Below are 21,121 nucleotides of genomic sequence, written 5' to 3'. Positions count from 1 at the left end.
GTAGAGTCCATGCCCCGACGAATTGAGACTGTTTTGAGGGCAAAGGGGGCATTGCAATATTAGGAAGGTGTTCCTAATGTTTTGTACACTCAGTGCAACAATAAGCCTCCCACTGGGCACAGACGTCAATTCAACGTCTATTCCATGTTGGTTTAACGTCATTTCATTAACATTACGTGGAAAGAATGTTGACACAATCAATGTGTGCCCAGTGGGCTCCATTATGGAAAATTGTAAAGACAATTATACAGAATGAATTTTGACAATACTAATATCAGAAGGGCCATCATCATATCACATTTAGCCCTGCCTTCTGTAGAAATCTGACCTATTTGGCTAGTGTTGTCAGGGCCAACTACGAAGTCCGGACTGTCCGTTCTTAATAAGCCTGTGACGAGCGCATTGGGAATTGTTATGATGACGTATCGTCACTATTGTGATTGCGTCCCATACTTTGAAAGCGAGGAAATAATAGATACAGAGTCAGTGAAAGGGGGTGGTTCATTTGACCAGATCCAAACCACGGCTTGAATAATACAGAAACGTTGCTTTCAGCACCGTGGACAGCAACCCAGCCTACCCACTGTGATTGTTGATGCAGGTGAGTCTATTGCATTGTGCTATATACAACCTGATTTACTTATGGAAACACAAGACAGCATATTTTAATTTAATTTAGTTAAAATGTTAAGCTTAACAGCAATGATGAAAAGTAATTGTCGCAATGGTGATCAAGAAGGAGAAAAAAAATGATGCTGTTATTCTGTCTCTGCATGTGCAGAGCGTTATGGCACAGACAAACTGCTTTCATCGACTTTTTTTGATGGCACTATGCAGTATGCTGTGTACCAGGACCATGAGTCTACCTGCTGTCGCCGCGTACTCAGTCAGGTAACGATATTTTATGATTTTGTTCTGACTTCTGTTCTGATATATTCATAATGATAAATTAATGAAAAGCTGACTTGAAAAGCGTCTTGTTACAGTCGCTGAAAAATACAGACAGATTTTCATTATCTTGTTTATGATAACCATATAGCCTATATGACTGTCACTACTAAAACAATGTGTAAATTATTCTGGTCTAGCTAAATGATTCTGATTGGAAAGTGTTTGTGTGTATTAAACATACTGTATGTTTAGATTCATCTCTGCCATCCTGAATTTCTTAAAAGGAACTTTTAAGAAGAAACTCAAAAGAAAAACATTATCACATAAAACATTTGGTGAATTCGACAATGTAGCGATTGAGAAATGAAATAATAAATAATGTCATTGGTAAATTATGTATATTGAATTTGATGTGACGATGGACTCACTTATTGCTTCCATTCTATAGGTCAGGGACTGTTGAGACAGATGGAAAGGGTGACTGGGATCAGAGCCTGTCAATAAATGACATGGAAACCCTTAAACTTCTCTATGATATAATTGCAAGGTAATGGTCACATTCACTTAATTACAAAATGGTTTGTGATGAAATCAGTCCCTCACTTATGTTTCTCAGCACAGAATCTAATGAAATTGGTTCCTCCTATGGATATTAATGCACGTCTGTTATATAGGTATCTGTTCCGCTGTCTTTTCTGATGGGCCAAATCTGTATTACAATTAAAAATAAAATGTGTAGTGTTGTTAGCCAATGATAATTGATAATTGGCTATCATCTACAGCAGATATCATTGCAGTATTATACATTATGATAGAATATGTACAGGAGATGTGTAGGATAATTGTAATATATACTGAACACAAAATAAATACAACATGCAATGATTTCAAAGATGTTCCTGAGTTACAGTTCATATTAGGAAATCAGTCAATTGAAATAAATTCATTAGGCCCTAATCTATGGATTTCACATGACTGGGAATAAAGATATGCATCTGTTGGTCACAGATACTGTAAAAACAAGTAGGGGAGTGGATCAGAAAACCAGTCAGTATCTGCTGTGACCACCATTTGCATTCGCATAGAGTTGATCAGGCTATCGATTGTGGCCTGTGAAATGTTGCCCCACTCCTCTTCAAATGGCTGTGCGAAGTTGCTGGATATTGGTGGGAACTAGAACACGCTATCGTACACGTCGATCCAGAGTATCCCAAACATGCTCAATGGGTGACATGTCTGGTGAGTATGCAGGCCATGGAAGAACTGGGACATTTTCAGCTTCGAGGAATTGTGTAGAGATCCTTGCGACATGCTGAAACAGGGGATGATTGCGGCGGATGTATAGCATGACAATGGGCCTCAAGATCTCGTCATGGTATCTCTGTGCATTCAAATTGCTATCGATAAAATGCAATTATGTTTGTTGTCCGTAGCTTATGCCTGCCCATACTACAACCCCATCGCCACCATGGGGCACTCTGTTCACAACGTTGACATCAGCAAACCGCTCGCCCACACAACGCCATAAACATGGTCTGCGGTTGCGAGGCCAGTTGGACGTACTGCCAAATTCCCTAAAACGACGTTGGAGGTGGCTTATGGTAGAGAAATGAACATTACATTATCTGGCAATAGCTCTGGTGTACATTCCTGCAGTCAGCATGCCAATTGCACGCTCCCTCCAAACTTGAGACATCTGCGGCAATGCGTTGTGTGACAAAACTGCACACTTTAAAGTGGCCTTTTATTGTCCCCAGCACAAGGTGCACCTGTGTAATGATCATGCTGTTTAATCAGCTTCTTGATATGCCACACCTGTCAGGTGGATGGATTATCTTGGCAAAGGAGGAATGCTCACTAACAGGGATGTAAACAAATTTGTGTTCAAAATTTGAGTGAAATAAGTTTTTTGTGCATATGGAACATTTCTGGGATCTTTTATTTCAGCTCATGAAACATGGGACCAACACTTTACATGTTGCGTTTATATTTTTGTTCAGTATAGTTAATACTTTTTACAGATGAGGTACAGGAGTGGTTCCCAACCTTTTTTGGTTACTCTACTACCAACTGAATTTATTTCATGTGCATTTTACCAGTAGGCCTATGGTCGTATGAGTCTTCTCAAGTACCCACTGTGGATAGGCTAAGTACCCCTGGTCGGGAACCACTGGTCTACAGATAGCTTTGGAGTTTAATAAGGCAACATTGACCTCACATCAGGATCCACCAACCTACTCAGGTTCCCACAGTTTAACTTTTGCATACTAAATAGTGGATACCACCTGATGAGGCTAAAGTTCTTAGCATTAGATGTCAAACGTTCTGAAGTGCCTGTCACCAGCAATTAACACTTTGTGACTGTGACATTTTGCTGAAAAATCTGCTCTTGACATACTGTCTGCAACAATCAAAAGTTAATTAATGTGACTATTGCACTTAACAGATTTTGTCCTGAATCTAGTGAAAGCATTTTATGAATCTTTTTTTTAGACCAACAAGACACGCAGATGGTCTCTTCACAAGTGGCTACAGCAAACTTTTAGGAAAGCTTTCGGCCAAGGACTACCTTGAATCCTTGATTGCAAAGCGAGTCAGGTACAACTTTCATATAGTAACCATAAAATGTGGTCTGAGGGACTCTAATTTATCTTGGTCTATACCTCTATTTCTAACATTCACGATGTAGTCAATCAGTATGTTAAATATCAAATAGCTCTAAGGTAGGTTGACCGAAATAAACACCCATGGTTTGAATTAAAGTTTTAAAGCTGAGAAGTTCACAGACGTTTATCACAACAATGTCGCATTTGCGTTCCTGCCAGTTCATCCTGACGATCAATTCATTTTACCGATGTAATGCCACTGCGATTTGGCTTGACTGACTCGTCAATTGTGTTCATGAGGTCTTAGTAGTACGTGAGGGACTATGTTTAGACAAGTTATATCTCACTTATATTGCCACATTTCTCTAATTACTGCAACATGATTAGGATTAAAGAACATTACAATGGGTAGTAACTTAATGTTGAATTAATGTAAAATATTCCCTGTTTGTGTTTTTAGCAACAATAATGTCTGCCATGGTTTTCCCAAAAATTATCCCTTCTAGTGCTGCCTCAAATCTCCCAGTAGTCAATCAGAAGGGCCTTTGGGGATAATTATTCCTGTGTAGTGACCATCGGTTGGTCATTGTGGTAATGCCCAGGTTGCAGTTCCCCTCAAACTGAACACTTTGAGTCCTATGGATTGGAATCTCCCTGAATATGGCAGAGATCCCTGAAACAATGCCCTGTGCAGGTCCGTACTGCCCGATCAGAAGTGGCACTGACCTTCCACATGGTTGCATTATTTTCAGAGAACGCATAGAGCCCCGAGTTGATTATCCTGACCATACTGCGATTATAATTTAACACACACACACAATTGCCGGTAGAAATGTGTTCAACATCCACTGAAGATGCTAGCAAGTTTACTACTGTATATAGCTACAGTAAAGTGCCGTCGTAACAGAACAAAGAGACTTGGTGACTAACCAAACCATTTGTCCTCCTTAATATTGGCTAGCTAACTATTTATACAAATGGAATCCCACAATGCCAATAGTGTTTTTAATTCGGCTTGAACGATCAGCTGAAACATAACATGTAAGAATGTTGGTTTCGCCACTTGCAACATTCTATCAGCTATAGCTACAGCACAGACCATAATCTGTGGCAAATGCCTGTTAACAGTTCTATCTGAATTATTAGTGCACACTCCAAGAAATAATGCATACCCTAGAATGCCCTTCAAGCCAATCATAAACAAGTAGAATTAGTAACTAATGTTTTTGTCTAGCAACCAGGTAAAAAGAACGACTGATGTGTTTTTGCTGAAACTACTTCATAGCCGTTGGTTATTGTCGTGCATTACTGAGAAATAATGCACACTCTATAATGCTCTTCAAGCCAATCAGAAACGAGTATTCAACAATGCCAAGTATGTTTCAACAATTCATAAGGTCTTGTATATCATTGTACAACGTGTAAACCAGTGAACAAGTAAAACTTGCTTTGATCAGATTTGATTGTAATAGATACTTTTTTGTTCACTAATTATATTTTCATTTGTAGTAACGACCTCATGGAGGACCAGTTGCCAGTAAAACGCCACTCAGACGCTGTATTTACAGACAACTACAGCCGCTACGGAAAACAGATGGCCATCAAGAAATACTTGAATTCAGCGCTGTCAAGGAAGAGGAGGTAGGAACCTGGACAGGCCCTAAAAAAATCTGTTTTTCTTAATTACATTATTTTTTTTTTACATAAAAGACTGGACAAGATAATTTAAAAAGTGTATAAAGCCTGAATGTATGTCCAATGTCTATTACAACTACTTTGTTCTCCTTTGTGGTTTTACTTCTTGCATTCTAGCTTGGAGGACCCTACTACTCCAGAATTATCCATTAGGAGTGAGCCTTCCTCACAGCAAACCAGTGATGACATCTCAATTCATGAACTCCTCAATAGTCTTTCATTGGTACAGTAGGCCCTGCTTGGATATTACCATGCTAGTTTAATGCGTTTTTAACTGATGTACAGTACTACATTTCTATGCTAATTTCTAACAAAACAATTGTGAGTTTTTGGTATTTTAAGATACTGGATATTAGCTTCAGTTGATATACTTTAAATATTAATTAATTATTAATAATATGATACTCATTTGATATGCTCCCCATTTTCTCTATGTGATTTTTCTAACACAGGGAGACAGAGGCTGACATCATACACACATCATGCTATTATGTTTTTATATTACGATGCAACATTTCTGTTCTTTTTTTTCAGACCCTCTAAGGAATATCTTCTAAAGTGAACAAATGGCAAAGCCAGCCAAAATTATATTTGACCATTATGTTATGTCATGTTATGTAATTTCCACTGTAAAAATTGTTTTTGCCTCATGTGGTACATTTCCTGAAATTGCTGTGTAGCTGAGTGATAATCACAAAACACGGATAAATCAATGGGAGTATTGCAAACTCAAAGCATTCCAAATTATATAACAGTAAAGCATAATTTTTTGCCAGTACACTGGAGATTTGCAATGTTGTTTAAACGCATTCACCAGTATTATATTATATTATATACATGCCAAATAATGTGTTATGTATTACTTTTTATTTATTTATCCAGTATTATGTATTTATTTGTCAGTCTTAAAATGTGTGAAACTATAGAAATTCCTAATACATTGAGATAATAATGGAGATGGTTGTGATAAGACATTTCAGCAACCCAATCAACTTGAGCACAGAAAGACGTTAGGAGAGTAGTTTGAAAACGTTTGAGTGAGGATGACACAGACTAAAACTCTTAGTAGCACTGCTGATTATTTATTCTATGGTAACATCAGAATAGTCTATTGTTATTTAAAGAAAAAATATAATAATATGGATTGTTTTTGTGTGTGTCAATAAAATTTAAGTGTAAGACTGTCAATATTAACCCTTTTCTGTTTCCTTTGGATTTTTCCCCAAACTGCAACCCCATGTGATTGCCCGGTAATAACATTGTTAAATGTTATTATACCCTGGCTGCATCGAACTCGTCTTGAAAGCGTGAGGATTTCTGTCACCGCTCGCCACTGGTAACAGGTCTCAGAGCAGGAGTGTTGATCTAGCATCAGCTCCCCCTAGGGCCCTGGTTTTGTCATTTGCTCTCAAATGAATTCTGGAAACCAAACAGAACACAAGTGTCAACATGATTATATTCAGAATCTGGTCCAGGGCAAGGCTGGCGGGATAAGTCACCAAAATGGCATCAGTATGTCACAGCATCCCGCTGGATGATTCACATTCCTGGAATAAATATCACTTTGACATTTTGTGATGGTGGGTTCAGGAAGTGGTGGTTGGCACAACATGGAGGAGTAAAATGACCCAGGGTTAGACAACAAGCCGGCTTGGCCTATAGGTAGTCCATATGATAGGCACACTGCATCAATTTAAATGCATTGATAAAGATTATTTGGACATCCAGATTTAAATATCTGTTTGCCACAAGTTTCTGTTTACACTCTTAGAAAGAAAGGGTTAGATTTGTTATTAAAGGGTTAATAATAATAATAATAGTATGCCATTTAGCAGATGCTTTTATCCAAAGCGACTTACAGTCATGTGTGCATACATTTTTGCGTATGGGTGGTCCCAGGGATCGAACCCACTACCCTGGCATTACAAGCGCCATGCTCTACCAATTGAGCTACAGAGGACCACAAACTCTTGTCACTGTGGTGGTCAGTGGCAAACCGTGACTATTGGACCTAGGCCTTCAGTGGGAAAAATAACCTTCCAACACGTTGTACCAAACTCAAAAACCATGACAATTAACAGAAACATAGCATCACTTCCTTAATGCGCCCAACTGAATCAAACAAGCCTGAGGCTGAGCCAACCCACTGGGCAAAAACAAGTTCAATCTGCGTTGTTTCCACAGCATTTCATGTGATGACGTTGAATCAACAAGGAAAACGAATTGGATATGAAAGTAAAGGGCTTTATGTTTCTCAAACCGTATCGCAGTTGTATGGGCTGTTTTGGCTGCCAGACCCAGTTTACCTCTGAAAAGAACATATAAGGTCATTGGACCTTAAAGGAAAACTCCACCCGAAAAATATATATAGCTTTCAAAATACAGAAATACAGCCGGTATGATGCATTTTGCATATGATGCAAAACGCAGCATCATATGATGCAAAATGCATCATATGATGCAAAATGCATCATACCGAATGTATTTCTGTATTTTGAAAGCTATATACCTGTATCTTGAAAACTTGATTGCTGACATGCAAAACATTTTGGGACTATTACAATTTATATATTTTGGGACTAATAAAATATATATATATTTTTTTAATTTTCCTTGAGTAAGCTCCTTAAGTTTACATATTGGGCTACGTTAGTAGTTGTATTAGTGCATTACTTCATACATATACCTGTTGTTGGCTTCAAATAAAGTGTCATCAATCAATCGTATTTTAGTTTAAGCCCTGAAGTGTAATTATTATCACTTCATGCAGTACTTATAGGCCTAGATCTATTCATAATATTTTAGCGATAACAATTCCCACCAAGTGGGTTAACCATACTGTAGCGATGATTGCCTTTCATGGGTTTGCTTCCCTGCCCCGCCGTTCGCTACACTGGTGTCAGAAGTGGGATGGGGACTGTGAGGCCATCGGAGATGCATGTACACATGGGGGACTTGGTGTAGAGGGGTGTGGGGACACGCTCTCCCGTAGGAGGGGGGTAATGTAGCGACCTTAACACAACACCTAGCGACCTCGTCAAGAGGTTCGGACCTCTTTGTGTAACGGTTGGGGTGTTGATCATCGGAGAGGCATATACACGTGAACGACGTGGAAGGGAAGCAGATTCTGGTTGCTGGCATGAAAGGCAAACACCCTATGCATCGTACCAATAGGGTTAACCCACTTGGTGGGAATTGTAACATGGTTTATATACCATTAAGGAAAAACCAAAAACACATGTTTTCATGTGATCACGTGATAATATGTGACGTTAATGTGATAACATGTGACAACATGTAAAGCAACATGCGAGAACATGAAACTACACATGAAAACGTGATCACGTGAAGTGTTCCAAAAACACGGTTTCACATGATTTCACATTAAATTGTGTGATTTTCCACGTGTGAAATCAGGTGGTTTTTCTGTAAGGGTAGTGAGGATCGCTACAATGCCCCTCCGAAAGGGAAGGCACATACCAGTGCTATGACTACACAGCCCCCTCACACGTTCAGACCCCACTTTTGACACTAATGTAGCAAACCATGGGGTAGGGAAGTGAATCCGGCAGCAGGTGTGAAAGGCAAACAACCTACGCATAGCTCCAATAGGGTTAACCCACTTTGTAGGAATTGTAACCTGGCTCATATAGTGAGGATCGCTACAATATTAAGCAGAGGAACTGCATATGGAAAGAAAGGTGTTCTTTGACTTCACGTTGTGGCTAAAGGCGTCATCATGCCTCAGTTCGGCTGGCGGCTAGCTGACGTCAGCTAGGCGAACCGAACGAGTGTGCTCTCATAGTCTCTTAAAATAACTTTGCTTGAAAAACAAGAACAAAGCGGCAATAGTACTGTTTGTCCATTTTGAGACGCCATAGCCAGTATACACTTCCTCAAAATTGTCACAATTAGATAACTCAAAACATCTGTCATTAATTTTGACGTTTTTGCCAAGGAGATTTTATTCGCACAATTGTACATCTAACCAAGATGTTTGGTGCAGTATTTCTCAATGAAAAAAAAAGTGTGCATTAGAAAGGAGTCGTCTCTTGTTGAATGACAACAAAGACTTTATGGGAGAATCCCTACTGTTGACCAATCACCGATGAAGGGCTGTTGACTTCGGCTCCCGAACTTCGGCTGGCCTTGAGAAAAAATGTAGTGTGCCCGACCAGTCGACAAAACCCTTACCGAAGCCCAAAACGAACAAAAACATCAGAAAATATAATCATAATATATACACATACTCTTCTGAAATGTTTAGGCTGGGAAGCATGCGGACGCCTTTAGAATAACCCATAGCTGTGTGTTATTCACAAACTGGCTATATAATTGGCTCTTGTGCCTTATTCTGTCAATCCAATTCAGAATGAAATGATCATATTTATTGTGTTCTCTATTTTTGTCCTAGAAATGGCAAGACAATTGAGCCAACTCCAAAGAAGCAAGCTGGTTGATTTTTATTTTATTAATTTTTTACCAGGGAATAGCAGCTGAGGCCACAGCCCTGACAGTGGATGTGGTGGTGGTATCAAGAGAAAAGAGAATTTAGCCTACTCTATTTTCTTCTATTATTTGTCCTGCATCTACCTATTATGTCATATCCTGAATTGGATGTTTGTCTCTGGACAGCCAATAACAGATAAGGGACAACAAATAAAGAACCTTGATGATAGGATTGTCAACTCTCCCAGTTTGGCCTGGAGTCTCCTAGAACTGGACTTCATATCCCAATCGCTGCTGTTAGAAAAATGCTCTTCTAGCTTGACCCTGTAGGATTACCCTTTATGTTTCTAGGTAGAACCCTTTTCGAAGTTTCACAGTCAGCCTGGGAGTTAGGTGTTCCATTCAAATCTACTCATGTGTGTCGGCTCCACAGGGTGACCGTGGTCAGGCCCAGTGGACCTCAAGGGCCCCGCAGACGTACCGTGGGCCAGCCAAGCCCCGGCGGACCTCCCGGGCCCCCCAGACCCCTAGTGCCATCAACAGCTGACAAGCTGGTGAGTCCACATTCACCCCAATCAATTAATTGTCATTTTCATATGTATGTCTAAAAGATGCCTCTGCAACGACTTTGCAACTAGCAAAGACGCTGAAGTAACCACAACAACAGGGTTGTTGACAACAACAGGGTTGTTGACAACAACATTTTCTGTTGAGACCAATCATAATTATTTTAGCTACATTATTTTAGTAGTTGTCCCCACATTTAACTTCTATGATGCATCATTAGCAATTTCACATTCTTTGTTTCAGACCTTTGTGGACATGGAGGCATCTGGGTATCCTGACTTGGAAACATTTCTCGTGGGTCCAGTTCTCTTCACTCCGCTGATAACCAAAAGGCCATATATTTCCTTATCATCCTTGCTGGTTCAGCTAGTGGTCTACTGCACATTTCACTTGTGTAAACCACCCTGAACCTGTTACAGATGTATGTATGCCTCTGACCAAACATTGACAGAAGTAGCCCACAGCCCAATTTGCATTTGAAGTCTGTCCACTATCTCTTTTACCAAGTCAGTTGACTGAGAACACAAAATGTATTACAGCAACACACTGGGGAACAGTTGTATGCATGGGAACATGAGTTGTTGAATGGGCCAAAATTAAGTGTACATTAATCAAGATGTCTTCTCGTGTTTGTTTTTTTGCGGGGTAGGGGCCGCCTGTTTTGCCTGGACTCCGCGGTCCCCCAGGTCCTTACGTTTTTGGGTCAGTGGGTCCCCCAGGACAGGATGGTGCTCCTGGAAAAATGGTAGGTCCTCAGGAGATTCACCCTTTTTCTATTTGCCTTCAGTGGTGCAAAGTACTTAAGTAAAAAAATACTTTAAAGTACTACTTAAGTCGTTTTTTGGGGTATCTGTACTTTACTATTTATATTATTGACAACTTTTACTTTTTCTCAAGTATGACAATTGGTACTTTTTCCACAACTGTTTGCCGTTCATGTGATGTACTACAATAGTAATACGCAATTACCTGTATAGTGTTTTATCTGCAATAACTTATAATAGATGGTCATTAAGCTGCACAGTTAGACAGAAAGAGAGATAGATAAATGAAAATGGAGTAGTTTTGTGTACAATGTATGGATGTATGTGTTTGTACTGTATACATTTGGTATTCCCAGCCAGCTGACACTGGCGCAGGCGATGCTGGTGATTAGTCCATTAGCCCAACATTTGAGTCATTCAAATGTTTTTGTTTACTTCGTTTTTAATAGCAGGAAACTAGTCATAATAATGTTGATATAGCATATTGCGTTGCATTCCATGTCTGAAATGCGCTGTATAAATAAAGCTTGATTTGAACAACTCTGGTGGACATTCCTGCAGTCAGCATGCCAACTGCACGCTCCCTCAAAAATGGAGACATCTGTGGCATTGTGTTGTGTGAAAAAACTGCACCATTTAGAGTGGCCTTTTATTGTCCCCAGCACAAGGTGCACCTGTGTTTTAACGATCATGCTGTTTAATCAGCTTCTTGATATGCTACACCTGTCAGGTGGATGGATTATCTTGGCAAAGGAGAAATGCTCACTAACAGGGATGTAAACAAATTTGTGCACAAAATCTGAGCTCATGAGACATGGGACCAACACTTTACATGTTGCGTTTATATTTTTGTTCAGTATATGTTGGGATGTAAACCAGTAATACATTTTTTTCTGATCTAATAAGGTGAATGTAGGATCTTCTGGGGCCTTTGTCATGGAGGACAGAAACCTGCAGCCGTGCACCTCACTAAAGAATTGGGGGTATGGTGGTAGTAGGCTACTTCAGGGGAGTTGGAGGTGCGGGGGGCCTAGTAGAACATAATGCAGCCCTTCTCACTCAGTAAATTCTGAAGGCAGGCACGAAGCTAGGCCCCTCTTGGTTCTCATTGGCGAAGACTGAACTCAAGTTAGGGTTTCATGTCAGACTATCCTATGCCACTTTCCAAAACAAGTTATACCCCAGAGGTTGTAAATAAAACCTTTTAAAGCTGGTATGACTTGTATTATTATGATAGGTCTCTGAAACCCATATCCGAATGGATTAAGACTGACCATTTTTCACTGAAATGGCTACTGACAGTGAACACAGGTTAGGGGTTACATTTACAATGTTACAAGTTCGCTATAGCGCTCAAGGCAGATAGAACAGGCGGAATAGAGAGATTAATGCAATTGAAATAACCTGAAACAACTGCCATGTGCAGCCAATGTGATTTATAGAGGATATTTGGTACTAATTTATAGCTTATAAAGCCGTTATTGGGTATTATTGATATTTTGTTTAAAAGCCTGTTGATGTCATTGGTTGTTTCTTTCTTTGGAACTAGCTAGCTATCACTAACTAGCTAGGTGGTTAATGTGGTGTACAGTAGGCTACAGTACTGTTACAGTATTACTTAATGGCAACAATATAGCCTTGTCACTACTAGTTGGCAAGTTACTTGATTTGGGGTAACGTTACAGTACAACATTACTAAATGATAACAACGTAGCCTTTTCACTAGCTAGTAGTTGGTTGATGGGGACAGTAGGCTACAATACATCCTTCCTACTGTTCTGTTATTCGTTGGGTCTGGAAATTGTAAAATTAGCTAATATTATAGAGAGATCACACATTCATGCAGCTGTGGTGATGTCACATTGTCTTTATCCATACCATAGCTGCTGCTATGGATATGCATTTTACTTGCCAGGTCTCCCTTGAATAAAGTGTTATTTTTGACCTGGTAAAATAAGCTAATGGTTGTGTGCACTCTCACTAGATAGAATTGTGTGGTTCAGTGGTAGATTTTCAATGTGGCCACTAATTATTGTTAATATTACAATTCTCTAGGCCCTCCATTCCCAAACCTGAAGCCCCCTGTCCCCAGCAGGAAAGACCAAGAGAAAGTGTTGGCTTAAGGTACAACTTCATATTGAGGAAATGTAAGATAACTCGATGTCAAATTTAGATTTAGAGTTACTGACATGAATAGAAGCATATACAAGCAATCAATCAAATGTATTTTATAAAGCCCTTTTTACATCCGCAGTTGTCACAAAGTGCTTATACAGAAACCCAGCCTAAAACCCCAAAGAGCAAGCAATGCAGATGTAGAAGCACAGTGGCTAGGAAAAACTCCCTAGAAAGGCAGGAACCTAGGAAGAAACCTAGAGATGAGCCAGGATCTGAGGGGTGGCCAGTCTTCTTCTGGCTGTGCAGGTGGAGATTATAAAAGAGTACAGCCATTTAGTCCAGATCGTTCTTCAAGACGTTTAAACGTTCATAGATGACCAGCAGGGTCAAATAATAATCACAGTGGTTATAGAGGGTGAAATAGTTCAGCACCTCAGGAGTAAATACCAGTTGGCTCTTCATAGCTGAGCAATTAAAGGTTGAGAGCCAGCAGGTCTGGTAGAGAGACAGGATCAAACAGCAGTACTGTGACAAGGTAGCACTTCCGGTGAGTCCTGAGTAGGTCAGGGTTCCATAGCCGCAGACAGAAACAGCAGAGACTGGATCAGCAGCACGACCAGGTGGACTGGGGACAGGGATGGCCAAGCAGTCCTGAGGCATGGTCCTAGGGCTCAGGTCCTACATCCTTTATTTAATGTGTGTAGACTAAGCCCTAGAGATTTGTAACTTCACATGATTTAGCGTACTTGTCAATCCAGAGCTGAATATTTTATATCCTTTTTACTGTACACTGTTTTTTCCCAAAGCTAATCACTGAATGTCCTACTACAAAGATGTGGTCAGGTTGACACACTTCTGAGTCACAATAACACAGAACACACACACACCACAGATTGCGAGGGCAAGTACAATGAGCAGTTGGGAAAATGAAGTCTGCTGCATGGTTGCCACACACACACACCTAATTTAGGTTAGTGTGTAGTCAAGGCTTTGTCATTAAAATAACATTGTGCCTATCTTTCAGAACAGCCAACCAGGCTCAGTGGGTGACAGGTAATCTTGTTTCCACCAAGCTGTTCCAGGCCTGGAATGGCACGCTGGAACATCCAGAGGCTTGTAGACCTGAAGCAGTGTATTGTGGTCCAGGTAATTATCCCACACACACGTATATACACACTCACTCAAATCACTCACACTGTTTTGTTGTATAATTATACTTAAGAAAATTGTTCCTCTCTCTTTTAGATCTGACACCCCTATTAGCTCAACCACAGCCCTCACAGCTGCAGTCATCTGCCCCTGCACCTGCTACACCGGCTGCGACAGGTGATACAGGTATATATCACATACATGTATACACACATGCATACTGTGCAAACAAGGAGGCCTACAAACCTGACTCAGTTACACCAGCTCTGTCAGGAGGAATGGGCCAAAATTCACCCAACTTATTGTGGGAAGCTTGTGGAAGGCCACCCGAAACCCGTTTGACACAAGTTAAACAATTTAAAGGCAATGCTACCTAATACTAATTGAGTGTATGTAAACTTCTGACCCACTGGGAATGTGATGAAAGAAATAAAAGCTTAAATAAATCACTCTCTACTATTATTCTGACATTTCACATTCTTAAAATAAAGTGGTGATCCTAACTGATCTAAGACAGGGAATTTGTACTAGGATTAAATGTCAGGAATTGTGAAAAACTGAGTTTAAATGTATTTGGCTAAGGTGCCATGCACTGCACCACTGCCTTAACCAGAGGTGCATAAACTGGGCCTATCAAGACTGACAACGCAGAGATGGGTGGCTGACAAGGACAAATAAAACAACATGCACACACACTCACTCTCTCTTGTCACACACATTATCCCCAATGTAAATACATTGTCATTACTTGTTTATTTTATGTATGCTCCAATTTATTTTAGGATTGGAGATATCTACGCCTGCATATCCATTATCAATATCTACATAATTACTCTAAATATCTATCCAATCAAAGTATGATTTGTAATATTGTAAAACAAGTATTGCTTAATTTGCAGTTTGAGGAAATTCATGCCTCCCTCTCACACATGTTATACCCAATGTAAATATATAGTTTATTTTATGTATGCTCCATTTTATTTGAGTGAAAATGTATGCAATAAAGTACATTCACAGTTAAAGCAATGTCTTTGGTTTAATGGATATTTCTCAGAATAAAATGTGTGACCAAAAGGAAGTCGGCAGACCTGCAACCCTCTGGGAGTGTGTGCAGGTTGTCTACTGCAGCTGAAACATGGGGAGATGGGGAGAGAAAGGAGGAAGAGTGCAGTTGAAGGGTTTATCATTAATAACTGACACAATTCTATAATGAATACATATTAGAATAATAATACATAGGCGTGACCAATAGTTACTGTATTGTGATTGTTTAGTGTTTTAATTACTCAACAAGTAGTGCCCCAAGGTGGGATCGAACCGTGTCTCAAAAGCAGTAGAGAAAGTCAAATAAGGTCACCCAAATTTCCGTTATGGCTATACACATCTGGCTCCCGTGAACTATGAGCCAATTGTCTTAGTGGACTGCGCCACCAATCAGTCATACTAGAAAAAATATGACTAGTTGACTTGACCACCATTGTTATCTTTTTCTTGTTGCAATGGATGTTGCTAAGAATATAAACATATAATCCTCATAGCCTACATGTTCGTTTTTTTCTCTTGTTAAAGCACATAGATGTGTATGAAACGATAAGCAGAAATGTTGAATTTGGTCATATGCGGAAATGTGCCTTACTGCCTTTTGAATTTTGTGTAACGTCAGTAGTCTAGTCAAGGAAGCATCATGCAAAATATATTGGCACACTTCACTTACCAAGACCATTGCCAAATAAGGCGAGGTGTCACCTGCTTTTATAGTAAGCATTGAGGTGGTATCACCCAAAACACCTAGAAGGGAGTGTATTTCATACCGAGCCCCTATCTTGAGATGACGTAGAGGCCTTCTCAAGGTGCCTCAACATCACGATTTCAATGGTAGAGTTGAACCGCTAGGGGCAAAAAGAGCTAGATTTAATGCTAAAAAGACCAAAATACATCACTTTTGCAACAATTTAATACTAAAAGACCAAAATATATCACTTTTGCAACAAACTGTCAAAATGAAGACCAGAATTAACGTGTTTCACTATAACTAAGCCTAAAACATCTGGTTTTCTATGAATTTTTTATTTTATTTCATGAATGTTACTCTTTAAGGCAGCGGTTCATGTCATAACAGCTCTCTAGACCCAAATCCAGACCACAAACAGACACTGAGAGACCAAGACCCAAACCATCAATGACAATGTGTATCAGTGTATCAATGTCAAAGTGGGCAAGACCAGCACAACAATTGTGCAGGGTTTTCCTGAAAGGAAGTAATCCTTACCTCATGTATGATACCTGGAGAACGGTGGGGCTACCTTTTTGTTACGCCACATTTTTAAGAGGTTAAGAGATGTTTTCAAGGGGTTAAATGTCCCTCACCAGGTGGCTTTTTTCCTTCCCCATTCCCCTTCAGCTGTTCCCTAAGGAAATGGCATTCCGTCTCCAGTTATTTAATCATTCTTTCCTGCCACTTAATCTTTTCCTCCAAAAGCGCAACATTACACATTGAACCTTGAACAAAAGACAAATAGTTTCAGTGTATGGGGTATTAAACTGAATTCTCAAAAACAGTGCCACAACATACAGTAGAGGGTTGTTTTACTACAAGTAATGGTCAACTATCTTCTTTTGGGGGGGGGCAGATGCTCATATCCAATGTGACTTACAGGAGCAATTAGGCTCTGGGATTCAAACAAGCAACCTTTCGGTTACTGGCCCTACACTCTTAACTACTAGGCTACCTGCCGCCCAGCTATGGACAGCCAACATGTCTATGAATTTGCAAGGAACTCAAATCCTGCAGTGCAGACGTGTCCCCCTGCTTAAGCCAGTACATGTCCAGGCCCATCTGAAGTTTGCTAGAGTGCATTTGGATGATCCAGAAGAGGATTGGGAGAATGTCATATGGTCAGATGAAACCAAAATATAACTTTTTGGTAAAAACTCAACTCTTCGTGTTTGGAGGACAAAGAATGCTGAGTTGCATCCAAAGAACACCATACCTACTGTGAAGCATGGGGGTGGAAACATCATGCTTTGGGGCTGTTTTTCTGCAAAGGGACCAGGACGACTGATCCGTGTAAAGGAAAGAATGAATGGTGCCATGTATCGTGAGATTTTGAGTGAAAACCTCCTTCCGTCAGCAAGGGCATTGAAGATGAAACGTGGCTGGGTCTTTCAGCATGACAATGATCCCAAACGCACCGCCCAGGCAACGAAGGAGTGGCTTCGTAAGAAGCATTTCAAGGTCCTGGAGTGGCCTAGCCAGTCTCCAGATCTCAACCCCATAGAAAATCTTTGGAGGGAGTTGAAAGTCCGTGTTGCCCAGCGACAGCCCCAAAACATCACTGCTCTAGAGGAGATCTGCATGGAGGAATGGGCCAAAATACCAGCAACAGTGTGTGAAAACCTTGTGAAGACTTACAGAAAACGTTTGACCTGTGTCATTGCCAACACAGGGTATATAACAAAGTATTGAGAAACTTTGGTTATTGACCAAATACTTATTTTCCACCATAATTTGCAAATAAATTCATTAAAAATCCTACAATGTGATTTTCTGGATTTGTTTTTCTCATTTTGTCTGTCATAGTTGACGTGTACCTATGATGAAAATTATAGGCCTCTCTCATCTTTCTAAGTGGGAGAACTTGCACAATTGGTGGCTGACTAAATACTTTTTTTCCCCCACCGTAAGTGGCATAAATCCCACACAATTCCCAGATTGTAAAAGTAATCTTACCAATAGATCTAAGACTGCTGGTACTCTGTAAAGGTGAGCTATCTTTTCCTTTCACAGGAGTGCTGGGACCTGTAAAACATCACATGCACACAATGGATCATTCAAAATGTCAATACTTCACCAGTATCCAATTTTCTCATAAAAACCTGATTTAACGGTTAACTAGATAGCTACTAGAACAGCATACAGTACCAATCAAAAGTTTGGACACACCTACTCATTCAAGGGTTTTTCTTTATTTTAAAAAATGTCTACATTGTAGAATAATAGTGAAGACATTAAAACTTTGAAATTACATACAGTGGGGAAAAAAAGTATTTAGTCAGCCACCAATTGTGCAAGTTCTCCCACTTAAAAATATGAGAGAGGCCTGTAATTTTCATCATAGGTACACGTCAACTATGACAGACAAATTGAGATTTTTTTTCTCCAGAAAATCACATTGTAGGATTTTTTATGAATTTATTTGCAAATTATGGTGGAAAATAAGTATTTGGTCACCTACAAACAAGCAAGATTTCTGGCTCTCACAGACCTGTAACTTCTTCTTTAAGAGGCTCTTCTGTCCTCCACTCGTTACCTGTATTAATGGCACCTGTTTGAACTTGTTATCAGTATAAAAGACACCTGTCCACAACCTCAAACAGTCACACTCCAAACTCCACTATGGCCAAGACCAAAGAGCTGTCAAAGGACACCAGAAACAAAATTGTAGACCTGCACCAGGCTGGGAAGACTGAATCTGCAATAGGTAAGCAGCTTGGTTTGAAGAAATCAACTGTGGGAGCAATTATTAGGAAATGGAAGACATACAAGACCACTGATAATCTCCCTCGATCTGGGGCTCCACGCAAGATCTCACCCCGTGGGGTCAAAATGATCACAAGAACGGTGAGCAAAAATCCCAGAACCACACGGGGGGACCTAGTGAATGACCTGCAGAGAGCTGGGACCAAAGTAACAAAGCCTACCATCAGTAACGCACTACGCCGCCAGGAACTCAAATACTGCAGTGCCAGACGTGTCCCCCTGCTTAAGCCAGTACATGTCCAGGCCCGTCTGAAGTTTGCTAGAGTGCATTTGGATGATCCAGAAGAGGATTGGGAGAATGTCATATGGTCAGATGAAACCAAAATATAACTTTTTGGTAAAAACTCAACTCGTCGTGTTTGGAGGACAAAGAATGCTGAGTTGAATCCAAAGAACACCATACCTACTGTGAAGCATGGGGGTGGAAACATCATGCTTTGGGGCTGTTTTTCTGCAAAGGGACCAGGACGACTGATCCGTGTAAAGGAAAGAATGAATGGAGCCATGTATCGTGAGATTTTGAGTGAAAACCTCCTTCCATCAGCAAGGGCATTGAAGATGAAACGTGGCTGGGTCTTTCAGCATGACAATGATCCCAAACGCACCGCCCGGGCAACGAAGGAGTGGCTTCGTAAGAAACATTTCAAGGTCCTGGAGTGGCATAGCCAGTCTCCAGATCTCAAACCCATAGAAATTCTTTGGAGGGAGTTGAAAGTCCATGTTGCCCAGCGACAGCCCCAAAACATCACTGCTCTAGAGGAGATCTGCATGGAGGAATGGGCCAAAATACCAGCAACAGTGTGTGAAAACCTTGTGAAGACTTACAGAAAACGTTTGACCTGTGTCATTGCCAACAAAGAGTATATAACAAAGTATTGAGAAACTTTTGTTATTGACCAAATACTTATTTTCCACCATAAGTTGCAAATTAATTAATAAAAAATCCTACAATGTGATTTTCTGGATTTTTTTTCTCATTTTGTCTGTCATAGTTGACGTGTACCTATGATGAAAATTACAGGCCTCTCTCATCTTTTTAAGTGGGAGAACTTGCACAATTGGTGGCTGACTAAATATGTTTTCCCCCCACTGTATATGGAATCATGTAGTAACCAAGTGTTAAACAAATCAAAATAGATTTTAGATTCTTCAAAGTAGCTACCCTTTGCCTTGATGACAGCTTTGCACACAAATGATAGTCCCACTAAGCGCAAACCAGATGGGATGGCGTATCGCTGCAGAATGCTGTGGTAGCCATGCTGGTTAAATCTGCCTTGAATTCTAAATAAATCTCTGACAGTGTCCCCAGCAATGCACCCCCACCCCATCACACCTCCTCCTCCACGCTTCAGGGTGGGAACCACACATGCAGAGATCATCCGTTCACCTACTCTGTGTCTTACAAAGACACAGCGGTTGGAACCAAATATCTCCAATTTGGACTCATCAGACCAAAGGACAGATTTCCACCGGTCTAATGTCCATTGCTCGTGTTTCTTGGCCCAAGCAATTATCTTATTCTTATTGATGTCTTTTAGTAGTGGTTTCTTTGCAGCAATTTGACCATGAAGGCCTAATTCACGCAGTCTCCTCTGAACAGTTGATGTTGAGATGTGTCTGTTACTTGAACTCTGTGAAGCATTTATTTGGGCTGCAATCTGAGGTGCAGTTAACTCTAATGAACTTATCCTCTGCAGCAGAGGTAACTCTGGGTCTTCCTTTCCTGTGGCGGTCCTCATGAGAGCCAGTTTCATCATAGCGCTTGATGGTTTTTGCGACTGCACTTGAAGAAACTTTCAAAGTTCTAGAAATTTTCAGGATTGACTGACCTTCATGTCTTAAAGTAATTATGGACTGTCGTTTTTCTTTGCTTATTTGAGCTGTTCTTGCCGTAATATGGACTTGGTCTTTTACCAAATAGGGCTATCTTCTGTATACCACCCCTACCTTGTCACAACACAACTGATTGGCTCAAACGCATTAAGAAGGAAAGAAATTCCACAAATTACCTTTTAAGAAGGCACACCTGTTAATTGAAATGCATTCCAGGTGACTACCTCATGAAGCTGGTTGAGAGAATGCCAAGAGTGTACAAAGCTGATTAGTACATTATTCCATCTGTGTTATTTCATAGTTTTGATGTCTTCACTATTATTCTACAATTTAGAAAATAGTAAAAATAAAGAAAAACTCAAGAATGAATAGGTGTGTCCAAACTTTTGACTGGTACTGTACATACAAGCATCCTGGCCCTCTTCAGTTGTCTTTTCCTCTGGACTCTGCATGGGCATCTTTTTGCTTGCATCGATGTTTAGGCTGTAGAAGAGCCAAAATTACATCAG

At 40.2% G+C, this 21,121-nt stretch overlaps 1 protein-coding gene across 1 annotated transcript; it reads left to right on the top strand.

The window, feature by feature from the left end:
- Positions 1 to 724: 724 nt before the first annotated feature.
- LOC311113390 (VIP peptides-like) lies at positions 725 to 10,188 on the top strand (the record flags this gene model as incomplete). The annotated part of the gene is made up of 6 exons (XM_084156601.1): positions 725 to 891; positions 1,340 to 1,438; positions 3,385 to 3,489; positions 5,007 to 5,138; positions 5,310 to 5,415; positions 10,075 to 10,188. The coding sequence occupies 6 exons, from the start codon at positions 725 to 727 to the stop codon at positions 10,186 to 10,188; spliced, it is 723 nt and encodes a 240-aa protein (XP_084012727.1).
- Between the last annotated feature and the right edge of the window lie 10,933 nt (positions 10,189 to 21,121).

Source organism: Coregonus lavaretus, assembly GCF_964263955.1.
Source record: "Coregonus lavaretus genome assembly, chromosome: 40".
In the NCBI taxonomy this organism is placed as follows: domain Eukaryota; kingdom Metazoa; phylum Chordata; class Actinopteri; order Salmoniformes; family Salmonidae; genus Coregonus; species Coregonus lavaretus.
This window is presented reverse-complemented; position numbering and strand designations above follow the sequence as displayed.